Here is a 14,757-nt window from a genome sequence, read left to right on the forward strand (position 1 = left end):
TTGATAAGAACATTTTAAGACATTAAATCCTTTCCAGAGGCTGAAAACTGTTTAACAGAGGAAGGAGATCCCTGATGGAAATGTACACATAAAAATTAATGTTTACTACTTTAGTTACTGTCAATACTGATTCTTTCAACTTCTAAACCAAAGGTAACATCAACTTTAGCAACTGTCTTTAGCCTAAAGTTTCACAGAGTTACATTTCTGAATACTGGAAATAAAAAGTCCTATTTTTTTTTTTTTTTTTGAGATGGAGTCTCGTTCCATTACCCAGACTGGGCGTGGCATGGTGGCTCATGCCTATAATTTCAGCACTTTGGGAGACTGAGGCAGCTGGATCACCTGAGGTCAGGAGTTCTAGACGAGCCTGGCCAACACGGCAAAACCCCGTCTCTACTAAAAATACAAAAATTAGCTGGGCATGGTGCCGGGCGCCTGTAATCCTAGGTACTTGAGAAAAAGTCCTATTTTTAAAGAAAAAATAACTGTGGTAAATTTTTATTTTGATTCAGCAGACTGAATGTAGATATCCACAGATGGCGATTCTGTCTTATATATCTACATTAACACAAACCAAAAAGCCACATGCTTTGCCAGTGTGAGGTGTGATAGTAATCCAGAGTCTCATTATCACAGGGCTCTGAGGGGCTAGTCTCCTTATAGCTGGCTCCGTCCCATAATGTCAGCAGGTAAGAAAGAATCTTTCCAAGATGTGAAAGTCTTATATAAGTACAGTTGGCCGAAGAACCCTGGCCTGAGTCACACTGTGAGGTTACTGAAGGAACCTGCTCAAGAAGCCCAAGACAAACTAAAAATGTACCATTTCAAAGCTTATTGGAATAAACTGGGGTGAGAGGGGAAAGGCATTTAAACTATACATGTAAAAACTTACAAAAGCCAGGAAGAGTAATCCTTTCTTTAATACTGAGACCTCTATAAATGTTAATATCAGGAATTAAAAGTCAGCACACTACTGAGAACTCTATGAATATTTATATCAGGAATTAAAAGTCAGCACATCGGCCACAATAAGGCCTATCAATGCTGCGATTGTCCTTGCATGGAAATTAAAATATCAATTTGGAAACCTCTGGATGGTCCATGTTCTCTGCAGTTTGCTGCAGTCCCCACTGCTCCCTGTTGTCGCTTCACTCACTGATATATTACATGCTTGGCTCCTGTAAGCATCTGAGTTTGGGATGCCTGATTCACACGAGGTTCTATCAAAGCATTTACCACAACTTTAGTTCTCAGAATACTTTACATTTTCATGTGCCAGTTGCTTCCTGAAACTTTCTCACATCCTCAGACAGAATTAATTAATATAGCATAATTTAAGCAGTGACAAAAGCATTTAAGCAAAGTACAAGGAGGAAGAATCCAATATATTATCTTAGAATATTTAAAAATGCTTTAATTTTTTTTTTCTTTTTTCTCTGAGACGGAGCCTTACTCCGTCGCCCAGGCTGGAGTGCAGTGGCGCGACCTCGGCTCACTGCAACCTCCGCCTCCCAGGTTCAAGCGATTCTCCTGCTTCAGTCCCTCGGGTAGCTGGGATTACAGGCATGAACCAGCATGCCCAGCTAATTTTTATATTTTTAGTAGAGACGGGGTTTCCCCATGTTGGCCAGGCTGATCTCGAAAGCCTGATCTCAGGTGATCAACCTGTCTCAGCCTCCCAAAGTACACTCCCAGTCATAATTTTGAACAATGTTATTGAAAATTTATTTTGCCTAATAATAATTTATAATCAGCGATATATCTTCATATATTACAGCATTTTGTTATAGAAGATAACTTGATTTCATTAGTCATCTGATTGTATTGATATTATTACTTTGTCATTTTCTTTTTTAAAAATTTTGATAGTTTTGGGGGAATATTTTGTCATTTTCAAATGATACTTATTTCTAAACATCGTAGATCACTTAAAGATAATTTTTAAAATACTTAAAAATCTGAAAGAATTTTTCTTTATTTTTGTACTTTGGATATTATGTTTTCTAAATAATTTTGTATGATTTTACAGTGATGCTTTCAACCCAGATTTAAATGTGCTATCAAAATTCAGTTAAAAATGAAATCTGTTTTAATTATAATAACTAAACTGTATGGTATTGCAAACTTTTTTCTTACCAGTAAATTTTAAACATCACTGAGATATTTAAATACTTTAAAGATCATTGCATATAACATCACTATTATTTATGTTTTGTCTACATGCCTAAATTTCAAATACAAATCTATGTAAAGTTCTTTTATAAACTAAAAATTTACTGTTCCATAGCTTATTGGGGAAAAAAAATCTCTAGGTAAATGAAAAATTATTGTTACATACAATGAAAATTAATAGAAATGTATTTTTCAATCATGAAATTCAAGTTCAGTCAACCATGACACTAATAAAGAAAAAGGTCAAATCACCATTCCTATAATACTATATTGAAAGAAAGAGAATCATCACTACAGATCTTTAAAAAATAAAGTATTAAGAAAACGTAAACTCTAATAGCAGTAAAGGAAGGACCAAGATTAGTGAATGTTTTTAAGCAGAAGCAACATATCTTTGCAGATGACTTTCCCCATTGTATTCAGGGTGTAGCTGCAATGAGCTGACAAATGTAAACTTTTAAAATCCTCGTCTCCAACTTTCCTTCTGCGTTCAACCTATTCTTACTCTTATTAACTCAGTGTGAAAGACTGAACCTGCCTAAATTATCTGGTTAAAGAAATGGAAGATTTTGAGATAGATTTTTGAGCAGTACCAACTTTTGGCATGAAACAGAAACAATTTCACTTAAATACATTCACTTTTAAAACAGCCTCTAGTGATTTCCCCCTAAATATCTCATTTAAAGTAAGTTTTCTCAAGTACAAACTCTGTGGTGTTGGACTAGCCACTGCTTAAAGAAGGAAATTCATGGCTTGTTTTATACATGGAATACATGAGGGCGTGAATCTTACCCAAACACACACGGCCGGTCCCATCCAACGTAAGGCCTTCAGGGCACTCGCAATGAAAAGATCCCTTACTGTTGACACAGCGTCCATTTGGACAAACGCCAGGGAACACCTCACACTCATTAACATCTGCAGGGAAATGGAGCCAGCAGAGGAATAAAGATGTTACAAACAGAAAAAGCAGGTGTGGTCCTACTTCATGTATAGCATTTTCAATCCACATTCAACACAACGGGGATTACTACTTGAGTTAAACAGAAATATTCCACAACCCAGTCACCCGCTTTCCTAGGCACCAGCTATGAAAATTACCACAGCCTTGCCTGTCCATGAAACACAGCCCAAACATGTGCCTTTGCCAGCTGTTCTGGGCTTAAAGTCTAGTGATGTATTCATGAAATTTACACAACTCCATAAAGAGGAGAAATGGGAAACTCTAAGCTGTTTCCTAAGAGAATTATGCTAAAGCATTTGTTGATTACATTGAGTATTTTTATTGAAATGTCAAGGTTTCTGAAAATGATAAACATCTCCAAAGTTTGAGAGTGAATGTTAATTTTATGTACTGCTCTAAAGACGTATAGTATCTTCCAAGGAAGGATACACTCACCTTCACATGTAACACCTTTAATCCTGGCAAGCCCTCTTGGGCAAGCTGTATCTGTAAGAACAACAGGACAAATTTTACTTCATTATAGAATAAAACACAACCATGTTATGCTCAAGAAGAAATATAACGGAATCAAAATGGAACTAAATACAAACTGCAAGGCGGGGTCTTAGGGTCCAAGGACATCACTGTCCCCACTTCATTCAGTAGGGCACATGACTTTCTGTGGTACCTCCATCAGTACTGACCTGTATTGAGATTCTCATAATTTTTCCTACAATTTCTTTTTGTTGTCACATTGACAACTGAGTTAAAAGTAGACAGGTCAGGCGCGGTGGCTCACGTCTGTAATCCCAGCACTTTGGGAGGCTGAGATGGGTGGATTACTTGAGGTCAGGAGTTGGAGATCAGTCTGGCCAACATGGTGAAACCCCATCTCTACTAAAAATACAAAAATTAGCCGGGCGTGGTGGCGGGCATCTTTAGTCCCAGCTACTCGGGAGGCTGAGGTAGGAGAATCGCTTGAACCCGGGAGGTAGAAGTTGCAGTGAGCCGAGGTCACGCCACCGCACTCCAGCCTGGTGACAGAGCGAGAGTCCGTCTCAAAAAAAAAAAAGTAAACAAAAGATTTGAGGAAAACAGCCAACACACAAACAAAGATACTGGAGGATACAGTCATCTAGCAGATTCTAGCTGATTCCCTTCCATGAATAAAATATTTAGAAGGGCTGCTTATGAGCCAGGATAAACCAAATACACATTTTAAGAGGTAAAAAACATTAGCCAGCAAAGATAACATTTTAGCAAAGGTAAATGATCTCAGGTCTTCTTCACTAAGGAACTTCATAGTGAAAGATGTGTCCTAGTGGCAGGAGAAGCTTTCCAAGGAGAAGCCGAGAAGCCCCCCAGTCAGGCTCCTACCTAGTTCACACCGCTCACAGGGGCTCCCCCAGGCGGCTCCGAGGGTGGCACAGCATTCAGATTTCAGAGTGGCTCCATTAATATTCACCTCACAGCGGCTGTCCTGGATATTGAGCCAACAGGTCCCCTTCAGGCTGTCTGAAAAAGAACAGGAAAGGTTGGGGAGCTCTTACCTCTGATGAAAATAGAATTCAGCTGTGTATATGAAAAGACATTTGTTAAAGTATTCTAAAAAAGAAGGGCCAGGCAAAGTGGCTCACGCCTGTAATCCCAGCACTTTGGGAGGCTGAGGCAGAAGGATCACTTGAGCCCAGGAGTTCAAGACCAGCCTGGGAAAATAGCGAAACCCCATCTCCACCAGAAAAAAAAAAAAAAAGATACTTTAAAAGTTTTTAATAGCGGGGCTGGGTGCAGTGGCTCACGCCTGTAATCCCAACACTTTGGGAGGCCGAGACGGGTGAATCACCTGAGGTCAGAAGTTCAAGACCAGCCTGGTCAACATGGTGAAACCCCGTTTCTACTAAATACATAAAAATTAGCCGGGCGTGGTAGCAGGCGTCTGTAATTCCAGCTACTCAGGAGGCTGAGGCAGGAGAATCACTTGAACCTGGGAAGTGGAGGTTGCAGTGACCCGAGATAGTGCCATTGCGCTCCAACCCAGGCAACAAGAGTGAAACTTTGTCAAAAAAAAAAAAACCCGAAAAAACACTTTTAATAGCATATCCTTTGAAAACACTTTCATGTACCTGCATTCAAATATGGTTTATTACGTATATGTAATATGTACTATATATCTCTCACAATATAGTAATTAATATAATTATATCTATTGATATTCTAAGGGGAGCTGTCCAAGATTTTATGCTGGTACTCAGAAACACAGAGCATTGCCATTTTGCCCATGTTGGTCTGGTCTTGAACTCCAGGCCTCTAGCAATCCTTCCATTTCGGCCGCCCAAAGTGTTAGGATTACAGGCATGAGCCACTGCGCCCCACCCTTCTTCTTTTTTAACATACTATAACAACATGATAAGACCATTACTTGTGTGAAAAGTATTCGTAAGATTTATCCTTAATGACAAATGCTTTGCTATTTAAGATTTTATCATATAAAATCCTTCAATCTCCTTCTCCCTTAAGTCCCTACTAAATAATCACACACAATGTATGTTCTGTTATACAGAGGCCAGTATTTCTCCAACTGATAATTATTTGATGAATAATTTAAAAGTAAAAAACCCCTATAAAACAAAGAAGGAATAAACACTTACAAAACCCCCACTAATGCATTCCTAGGGCTAATATCTGATGTATTTTATTTCAGGCATTTAAAAAATGTGTGTCTGTGTGTAGATTTATCTCTAGTTCAAAAAGTAAATCATACTTATGGTAAACAATTTGAAGAAATAGAGAAGTATGGGGGAGATGTAAAAATCACCTGAAATCCTCTAGAGATAACCATTCCTAACATTTTAGACTGACTCCACATCAAATTTAAGTTCTTCCTTTTGAATGGTAGAGTACCCAGTGAAATGTTATGCACTTTAAAATGTTTATTGTATGTGGATTAAAGGGAATAATGAATGGTTAGTATATTTTTGGTGGCACAATGAAAAGTTTTTCAAATGAACAAATAATAAATGACTGTTAACTGATTTTGAAGCAGTGATAAGGAATCCAGACAAAGCTGATATGGCAAATACTAACTGGCTAAAACAAATCATATGTCATGTTTTCCTTGTAGAGCAGTGGCTCTCAGTTAAGTGTGCATAATATTACCAAGGCGCTTGTTAAAATGCCAATTCATAAGTTTCCAGGTGTGCAGCCCAGGAATCTGAATTTTGACAAACTCCTCAGGTGATTCTGATGTGGGTGATGTGGAAAACACTCTACTAAAACCTCAATAGCATATTGTGGCACTAAGAGTTGGAAGAAAACAAAGAATAAGTGTATTCCTACAGTATTTATTTGAAAATTCATTTTAATAATAATATGTACAGATAAAATTTACTTCTGGCTGGACACAGTGGCTCATGACTATAATCCCAGCACTTTGGGAGGCCGAGGCAGGTGGATCGCTTGAGTCCAGGAGTTCAAGACCAGCCTGGGCAACATGGTGAAACTTTGTCTCTACAAAAAATACAAAAATTAGCTGGGAGTGATGGCACATGCCTGTAGTCCCAGCTACTCAGGAAGCTGAGGTGGGAGGATTGCCTGAGCCCGGTAGGCAGAGGCTGCAATGAGATCGTGTCACCGTATTCCAGCCTGGGCAACAGAGTGAGACCCTGTCTTCCAAAAAAAAAAAAAAAGTTTTTACTTCTAAATTCAACAACAAAAACAACAAAAAAATCCCCCATAAACACAGAAAGGGAATTACAATTAAACTGTAATGGGCCTATGACGGGAGAAATAGTAATTTCTCATTCCCTAGGAAACACAGGAAGTTACCAACAACCTAAACACCAAGACAGAGGTTGAAACAAAACAATTCTCTCCTGTACTGAATAAAAAGTTATGGGGCAAAGGTGTGAAAAAGAGTTAGACAGTCACTTTGTTTTTTCACTCTGGCTGAAATGTTCGGTTTGGATAAAACTGCAGAGAACCATTTGTGTCAGGTCTCAAACTACAGGCTTGTTATAGATTTACACCTGTAAATTCCATAGAACAGAGGAAACAGAGATGCTTGTGTAAGGCTACTGTGTATTTAAATGATCTTTTACTGATCCGGACTAATCTGATTTATCACCTTGGTTGTCATCATTTTAAGTAAGATAAACAACAGTTATTGCTAAGATTTATCAAGACAGTGACAGGAACTGGAAGGCTTTGTTATGTATTTATTTACTCATTAAAACAACCCTGTGAATTATGTACAATTTGCAGATGAGAAAATTTAGGCACACAGAGGTCAACCAATTTACCCAAGGTCACCCAACTAGTAGAGTGTCAGCATCAAGATTCAAGCCCATGCAGTCTGACTGCAGAGCCCTCACTCTGTAGCACTGTGATTCTTTAGGCTGGTGCCGCATCAACACTTGAAAAGCTACAAATCCACTGATAGCCCCCTGCACTCCCCTCCAGGCTCATCCTTCTCTTCTCTCTCTCCCCAATTCCTTTCCTCCATCCTCCCTCCCTCTCTCCCCACTGACCCACTGTTGTGTGTGTATACCCACCCCTGCCCCCATACTCATACACAACTGAGATACAGATGTAGATAGTCAGGAGTTAGTTAAGAACTCTCAAAAAATAAAGCAGGGTAATTAGCTTGAGGGTAGAAACAGGAGAAAAACTGTTATTTTATCTAGGATGGTCAGAGAAATCATGACTTACAATGTGGCATCTGAATACAGACATAAGGAGAACCCTGCAAATCTGAGTGAAAAACATTCCTGCCAGATAGATCAGTGGACTTCAGGTGGGCATGTGTCTGATGCAGGAGCTGGAAGTAGGCCAGTCTGGTTCAGGCTGAGGGGGCGGGAGGCAGAGCAGGGGCAAGATCACGAGGAGAGTACAGGCTTCGGCTAGGACTTGAGCTTTTACTGAATGAAATGAGAAGCCAAGGTTTTCCTAGACAGGGTTCCTGGACAAAGAATGATATGCTCTGATTTATGTTTTAAAAGGGTTGCCTGGTGACTATGTGGAGAACTGACTAGAGTATGGGGAAAAGAAGCTAAGGTAGAGGCTACAGCAGTAATTACGAAGAGAAATGATGGTGACTTGGATTGGGGGTTGGTGTGGTGATGGTGAGAAGGGGATGAAATGTGGATAAACTTCAGTGCAATCAATAGGTTTGCTGATGACTTCCACGTGCAGCTTGAGAAAAAGACATCAAGGATGCTGCCAAGCTTTTGAGGGGCGGCAGCTAGAAGAACGGATTTGCCATCTGCCAAGATGGAAATGTTCCTGGGAGACTCGGGTTCAAGCCAGTACACAGGAATTTGGTTTCAGACATGGGAATTTGAGATACTGATGAGCCATCCAAGTGGAGACACTGTACAGACAGTTGGAAACACAAATCTGGAATCGGTGGCAAGGTTGAGGCCTAGAATTCCATTATCAACTAGAGTGACACATGTGAGACTCAACACAGAGGCTCTTGAGGATGAGTGTAGAAAGACAAACAGAGGTCCAAAGACAGACTGGCGGAACACTTCAGGTTAAAGGTTAGGAGGATAGGGAGGACTCAGTAAAGGAAAGAGAAAATGAGCCATAAAAGTCAAAGGAGAAGAGAGTTGTGCCTGGGAAGCCAAAAATGCAAAATTTCTCTAGAAAGAGTGAGTAATGAACTGTGACAAATACTGCTAATAATCTAAGGTGAGGAATGAGAATAGACCAGAGTGGTCACAGCCATATTTCCACGCAAGTTGAAGACAGAGTGCAGACCCAAGCCAAAGATGAGGGAAACTGGTCTGGATTACATAGAACCATCAAACCACAGCAGTATAATGCATGAAAGATTAATCAAATGCATGGTTCTATTACATTTAACCATATTCAACCAGAATACCATAGTCTTCTTAAGCAGTTTGCAGAACAGTTTAAGATTAATTTATATTTAGAAAGCTTGAAAAATAGATTCTAAATCCTTAAATATTCATAGTATTCAACTAATTCATATATAATCTAATGTAATTTTAAATCAGTAATCATATCATGAAATTTCAAAATGTAATGACCTGGACCCTGTGGAAGAGAAAGTTGCAGACTAACCACTGATGAGAGCCACTGACAGTCCTATTATACATTCCTGACTTTTCCTGTGTATATTTTACTATTTGTTATTTTCTTTTGCAACTAGAATTCTCTTTTTAATAAAAAAGTACATAAAATAATGTCTAAAATTTAAAAATATTAGGGAAATTGCCTTTTGAGCAGCTCTACACTGGGCTATTCAAATTTAATCATAGTAAATGAAAGCACACAATACATCGACTGAGAAAAATATGGTGGTGGTTAGTTGTTGGCAATTGGAAGAATGACATAAAGACTTGGGGGTAAAAAGTCTTTGTTCTTCTTTGGTTAATAAATATAAGGGCAAAAGGCCAAAATAATGGAAGTCTACATGATGAGGCAAAAACGAAGTATCTTTGATGCTCAAGTGGCATGCAGATTTAGTTTTCTGAGACATTAATTGATTAATGCTGAATTCATTTCCTTTGCATAATAAAATGACTCCATCTCAATTGGAAATTGTGGCTTAGCAAAAATATTTCTGCTTTACTGCATCCAACCCACACACCCCGCTGGCCCCCCCACCAACCCAGCCCGGAATTCTATAAGAAAAAAAGTAATGCCCCAGGCAGATGGCAGTCTATTTCCTAATATGGAGAGCTGAACAAGGCTCAAATTTCACCAGCTGTACCTCATTGGGAAACGAGGAGCTGGTGTTTCCAAAGAGAAGGTTTTCATTGATAATTTTGGACTCGGTCATTTGTCTTTACGTAACAAACAGATACTCTAGCATCCAGCTAAATATGGTTAACATCAGACATACTACTGAAAAAACTATTGTCTTTGACAAATATGAAACTAAAGATTCATTTTGGCTAGATAATAAAAACTGCCAGTTAATTTGGCACTATGTAAAACTGAAATATCTTCCTATTTGGAATATATATTTAGTTCCCCTTAAAGGTGGATACTAGCTAATGATGTGAACTGTGTAGGCCTAGTGAATGGAACCACAGATGCTGGAAGTACGGAAAAATTACTGGGACAGTTTTGTTCCCTTTTACATGCTGGATTATTCCTTGCAGTAACAGATCAATCTTCTTTAATATACATCCTATGTCATTATCAAGAACTGACTTTAAATGTTTTGAGACATATTGAAAGATGCTAGTTTAGATGTTTTAGAATAATTTCCCCTAGAGAATTCCAAAAGCAAGAAAACAGTTATCTTCTCTTCCTTGAAGCCCAAAAGTTTATGATTGATGGAAAAAAAGAAAAAATAATAAATTCCCTCTATGTGTTTAAAAGCTTCAAATTCTTGTCCTGTTAACTGAATCCAAATTTCATCACATTTTTTGTTTGCCATCGAAGTTTGTTTATAAAAAATGTATGCAGTGGAGATTTGATTATATTGCTGCCTAAGGCATTTTTAGGGTAATGGATATGCATATGTGTGTGGTATGGAAATGATTATAAGTTATAGCATAATATATCTACTTATATGAAAGGAAGATTTCTAGAATCTAACAAAAATTGAATAGGCTGCCTAATTAATGCTATTATGTTTTACCTCTATGTTGATACTGAGTAAAAACAACTAATGTAATGCGTAATTCTTTTCTTTTTGGAATCATATTCTGTTTTTATCTGTAGTAAGGCCTGAGATCTGTGCTGATCTTAGCAGTGAAATTGAAGCATCAGTATTGTGTATGAATCTTACCAATACAGATCAATCCTGTGGAGCTGAGTTTGCTGCCGGGCGAACATTCACAATTGAAAGATCCAAGGTTGTTTCTGCAGGCCCCATTGACACATGGGTTGCTTTCACATTCATTTATATCTACAATCCAGAAGGAAAAGATTCTGTTAGAACTGCCATGTGTTTCTGGAAAATATTATTCCAACAAGCCATGCAATGCCAGAATGTCTGGTAAACTTGGCTCTGGTAATTTTAATATGGATCTATGAAGCATAAAGTGAATGGGGAATGGAGGCATGCATTTTACATTGTGGATACACATCTATAGGACTGGGAACTCAGTAGGACCACAGGGATCAGCCTATTGGGAAAGAGTTCAGTTACATGCTTTTTCAATACGTCATCACAACTTTACATAAATTGGATTTTTTCCCCCACATAATAAGATGTAATTCCAGGAGCAACATCCTGTGCACAAACAAAGGTGGATTGCTTTGATCATTTATGGTTTAATGGGGCTCTGAAAAACTTAAAAAGTCCATCTTGGAAGCAAAATATCACAATGCTGCTTTAATTCCAAGCTCTTGGGTACGAATCAGAAAATAAGGACTGAAACATTCATGGTGAGTACATAACTCTCCTCTAGTCCCTATCCACCTTCTCTGTCTTTAGTTCTTCACATTTACATGTTTAGTTTGCTTAGTTATTTTTTTTTATTTTTTTTTTTGAGACAGAGTCTCGCTATGTCGCCCAGGGTGGAGTGCAGTGGCCGGATCTCAGCTCACTGCAAGCTCCGCCTCCCGGGTTTTTACGCCATTCTCCTGCCTCAGCCTCCCGAGTAGCCGGGACTACAGGCGCCCACCACCTCGCCCGGCTAGTTTTTTGTATTTTTTAGTAGAGACGGGGTTTCACCGTGTTAGCCAGGATGGTCTCGAACTCCTGACCTCGTGATCCACCCGTCTCGGCCTCCCAAAGTGCTGAGATTACAGGCTTGAGCCACCGCGCCCGGCCTGCTTAGTTATTTTTTAATACAACTAATGGTGGTAAAATAAAAATTAGAAAACTTGATCAAGTAGAAATAATTGCTTTAAATAGGCCTCTACAATCATTAATTTGATCTGAATGAAATATTCAAATCAAATGTAATTCAATATATGTGAAATCATATAATATAAACAATTCCTGTTGATGGTCAGAAGTAAGCAGAACTGCCCTATGCCTATGTTCTCAAGTGGTGATTAGAGAAAATGTCAAGCCTGTAATGTGAAATAGTTTAACACATGAGTCAATGAGAAAGAAACACAAGCTTCAGGTAAAGTACTATGAACAAAATCGAAGACATTTTCAGTGTAAATTCAACCACTTCTAAAGTGGTACACTTTTAAGAAGTGGCACACAGTTTTCTTTACTAAGTTAATTATCTGAAACAGCTCAATAGTTCTCAAGGCATTTTATATCAAACACTGGGGTTTTTAAGTTCACAAGAATACATTTTCTTTCTCTAAATATTTCTTTGAATTTATTATAAAGCAGTTTACTGAGGAAAGCATGTAAACAAATAGCTAGAAGACTTTAATCCTGAAAGAGCGAGACTCACAGTTGATTTTTTTTGTCAGTGGACTTCACATGCAAATTTAAAAATCAATGTGAAAAACACTTTGTTACTTCAACACTACTGAAGGAATATCCAGGTGCTAATTTAATTCTTGATATATAAATTGTTTGAAGAAATATGAATGTATTTTGCTTTCAGGTTGTTAATAGTGAGAAAACCTCTTAAAAATAAAAGAAGAGATTTTGTAAATATAGCACAGATTTCTAATGAAAACATCAATCCCAGAGTATAAAAACTCTTTCATAAAAACACAATGTAAAAAAGAAACCAGTTAACCATAAAAGAAGCAGATAACTAATCTAAGGATATACCACATATAAAGCTATTAATTTCATTTGTAAGAAGCCTGAAAAAAGAAGAATTTCAATACTGTGTGTTTTTAAAATCTCTATTTTAAATTAAGCAATTATGAATTCAGAAACTATAAACATATGCACTGACAACTACAAATATCAACTATTTAGTTTTCCTTTAAATAATATGTTGTTATGTTATAAATGTCATGGAACCAGGAATTGAAACAGTTCACTGTACATTCCTGGAAATAAACTTCAAAGCACATCTGGTTTACATTTAACTAGTTATGTCACTGGAAACACAATCTAAACCACAGTGCTTGCTGTAAAAATTTTAACTTTCACAGACTCTCAGAGCTCAAACAAAAAAAGAAACAAAGTTTCTGTAACTTCAATCTGAAATATAGAAGAACTTTACTCTATTATTAGTGCTATTTGTTATATATTTAAAATAGTCTGTTGAAAACATGAATGACAAAATCAGTGCACAAGACAAATACACAAGAAAAAGCTAAGATTTGCAATGAATCTGCTAATAATTCCCTGTCTAGTCTTTGGAAATTAATTCAGAAAGAAGAGAATGAAGAGAACTGCTTCAGACAGAAACATTTACTGTTTGAATGCAACGGTAGAAATAAGAAAGCAACTCAACGGAAAAAGAGATTAGTAGCCTTCAAGTCTATTCTTTGCAAAACTCTTAATGAAATGCAAATAACAGTGGGAAGAAAGTGTAGAAATAACAGTTATTTGGTTAGTTTTCCCATGATAAATCATTTTTATTTCCTTCAATGTCATAAGGCTGGAGCCAAAAGAGTTGTCTATCATTTCTTCTCTATTTACATAACATGAACTTCTTTCCTATGAATGACAGACATAAAATTGTTTTTTCATTAAATAAATCTCTCAGCTTAAGAATAAGTATGCTCGTAATAAGTGAAGATTACTCTTTCTAACACTCACTGTTGCCTAATTTGGTATGAAAGTGCCTTAATATTTACATAATCACCTTATGTTACACTATTAAACACCACCAGCTCCTACTCTTCTTAACTGTTCCTGTAAGCAGGAGAGTCTCTGATTTTAACTTCTTTGGTATTTCAACTCTCAGAACCTTTGTACTCTATCTTACTGGTCCATAAATAATCATTGATAATTCAGTGTACATAGCAAATAGAACCAGACACTATCCATTTAGTTCTGCATTAGGAACTAAATCATGTGAGAGACACGATAGCACCAGAAAGTATTTTCCTAGACAGGGAAACCAGTTCTAAAAATCATCAGTTTCCTAGTTAAATCAAGATGACGTCCCACCCTGCTCTTGCTTTCTAAGTTTCCTGAGATTTAACGGAAGCTTATCCTCCAACAGACAACAGACAACAGACAAAACTGAAAAAAGACTGTAGGAAGGAAGTGTAGAAAATCAGGAAAAACAAAAACCTTTAAAATCCCTTCTTCTATCTTTCCAAAGAAATCATAGAGGAAATATGGCTAGGATACTTTTTCATAAAGTACGTTTCTCAGAGCATTTTGAAGAATTGGTGTTAGAGATGGGAGTGGGATCTAGAAAATAGAGACTCCGTAGTTGAATACATTTGAGAAGCCTGAGCTGGTTTAAAAAGAGGGCTCTCATAACCTATTGAAAGATATTCCAAACTCTTAAGTGTGTCCCCTTCTCATCTACGGAGAAGACGAACCTTCAAGTATTTTCAGTGGGAATGGAATGAGCACTCCTCTTTGAGGAGTTCCTGCAAAGATGTTGGACAACAGGGGAAACTGTCACCAGAAGTAAGTTTAGAAAAAGGGGATTTTATGCTGAAGTTTTCTTTTTTTTTTTTTCTTTAGGCTAATTATTGTTTTCTAGTGGCCCCTCCGATTCAATTCAAAGTTAGCACTACACTGTGTAATTGCATTTCATTGACTTCAGCAGAGTCATTTGTGTTTTGACATCTTGTTCTATAGTCCTAACTGGTTTCTGTTC

The 14,757-nt window shown here is 37.6% G+C and overlaps 1 protein-coding gene across 1 annotated transcript in view; it reads right to left on the bottom strand.

The window, feature by feature from the left end:
* FBN2 (fibrillin 2) overlaps positions 1-14,757 on the bottom strand; it is a 269,025-nt gene that overhangs the window by 82,031 nt on the left and 172,237 nt on the right. Inside the window, exons 20-23 of the mRNA XM_015140689.3 lie at positions 10,887-11,006; positions 4,496-4,633; positions 3,575-3,625; positions 2,968-3,093 (exon numbers count right to left, since the gene is read on the bottom strand). Coding sequence (XP_014996175.2) covers positions 2,968-3,093; positions 3,575-3,625; positions 4,496-4,633; positions 10,887-11,006 — 435 coding nt within the window. The remainder of the gene's footprint in view (positions 1-2,967; positions 3,094-3,574; positions 3,626-4,495; positions 4,634-10,886; positions 11,007-14,757) is intronic.

This window comes from Macaca mulatta, chromosome 6, assembly GCF_049350105.2.
Source record: "Macaca mulatta isolate MMU2019108-1 chromosome 6, T2T-MMU8v2.0, whole genome shotgun sequence".
NCBI lineage: Eukaryota > Metazoa > Chordata > Mammalia > Primates > Cercopithecidae > Macaca > Macaca mulatta.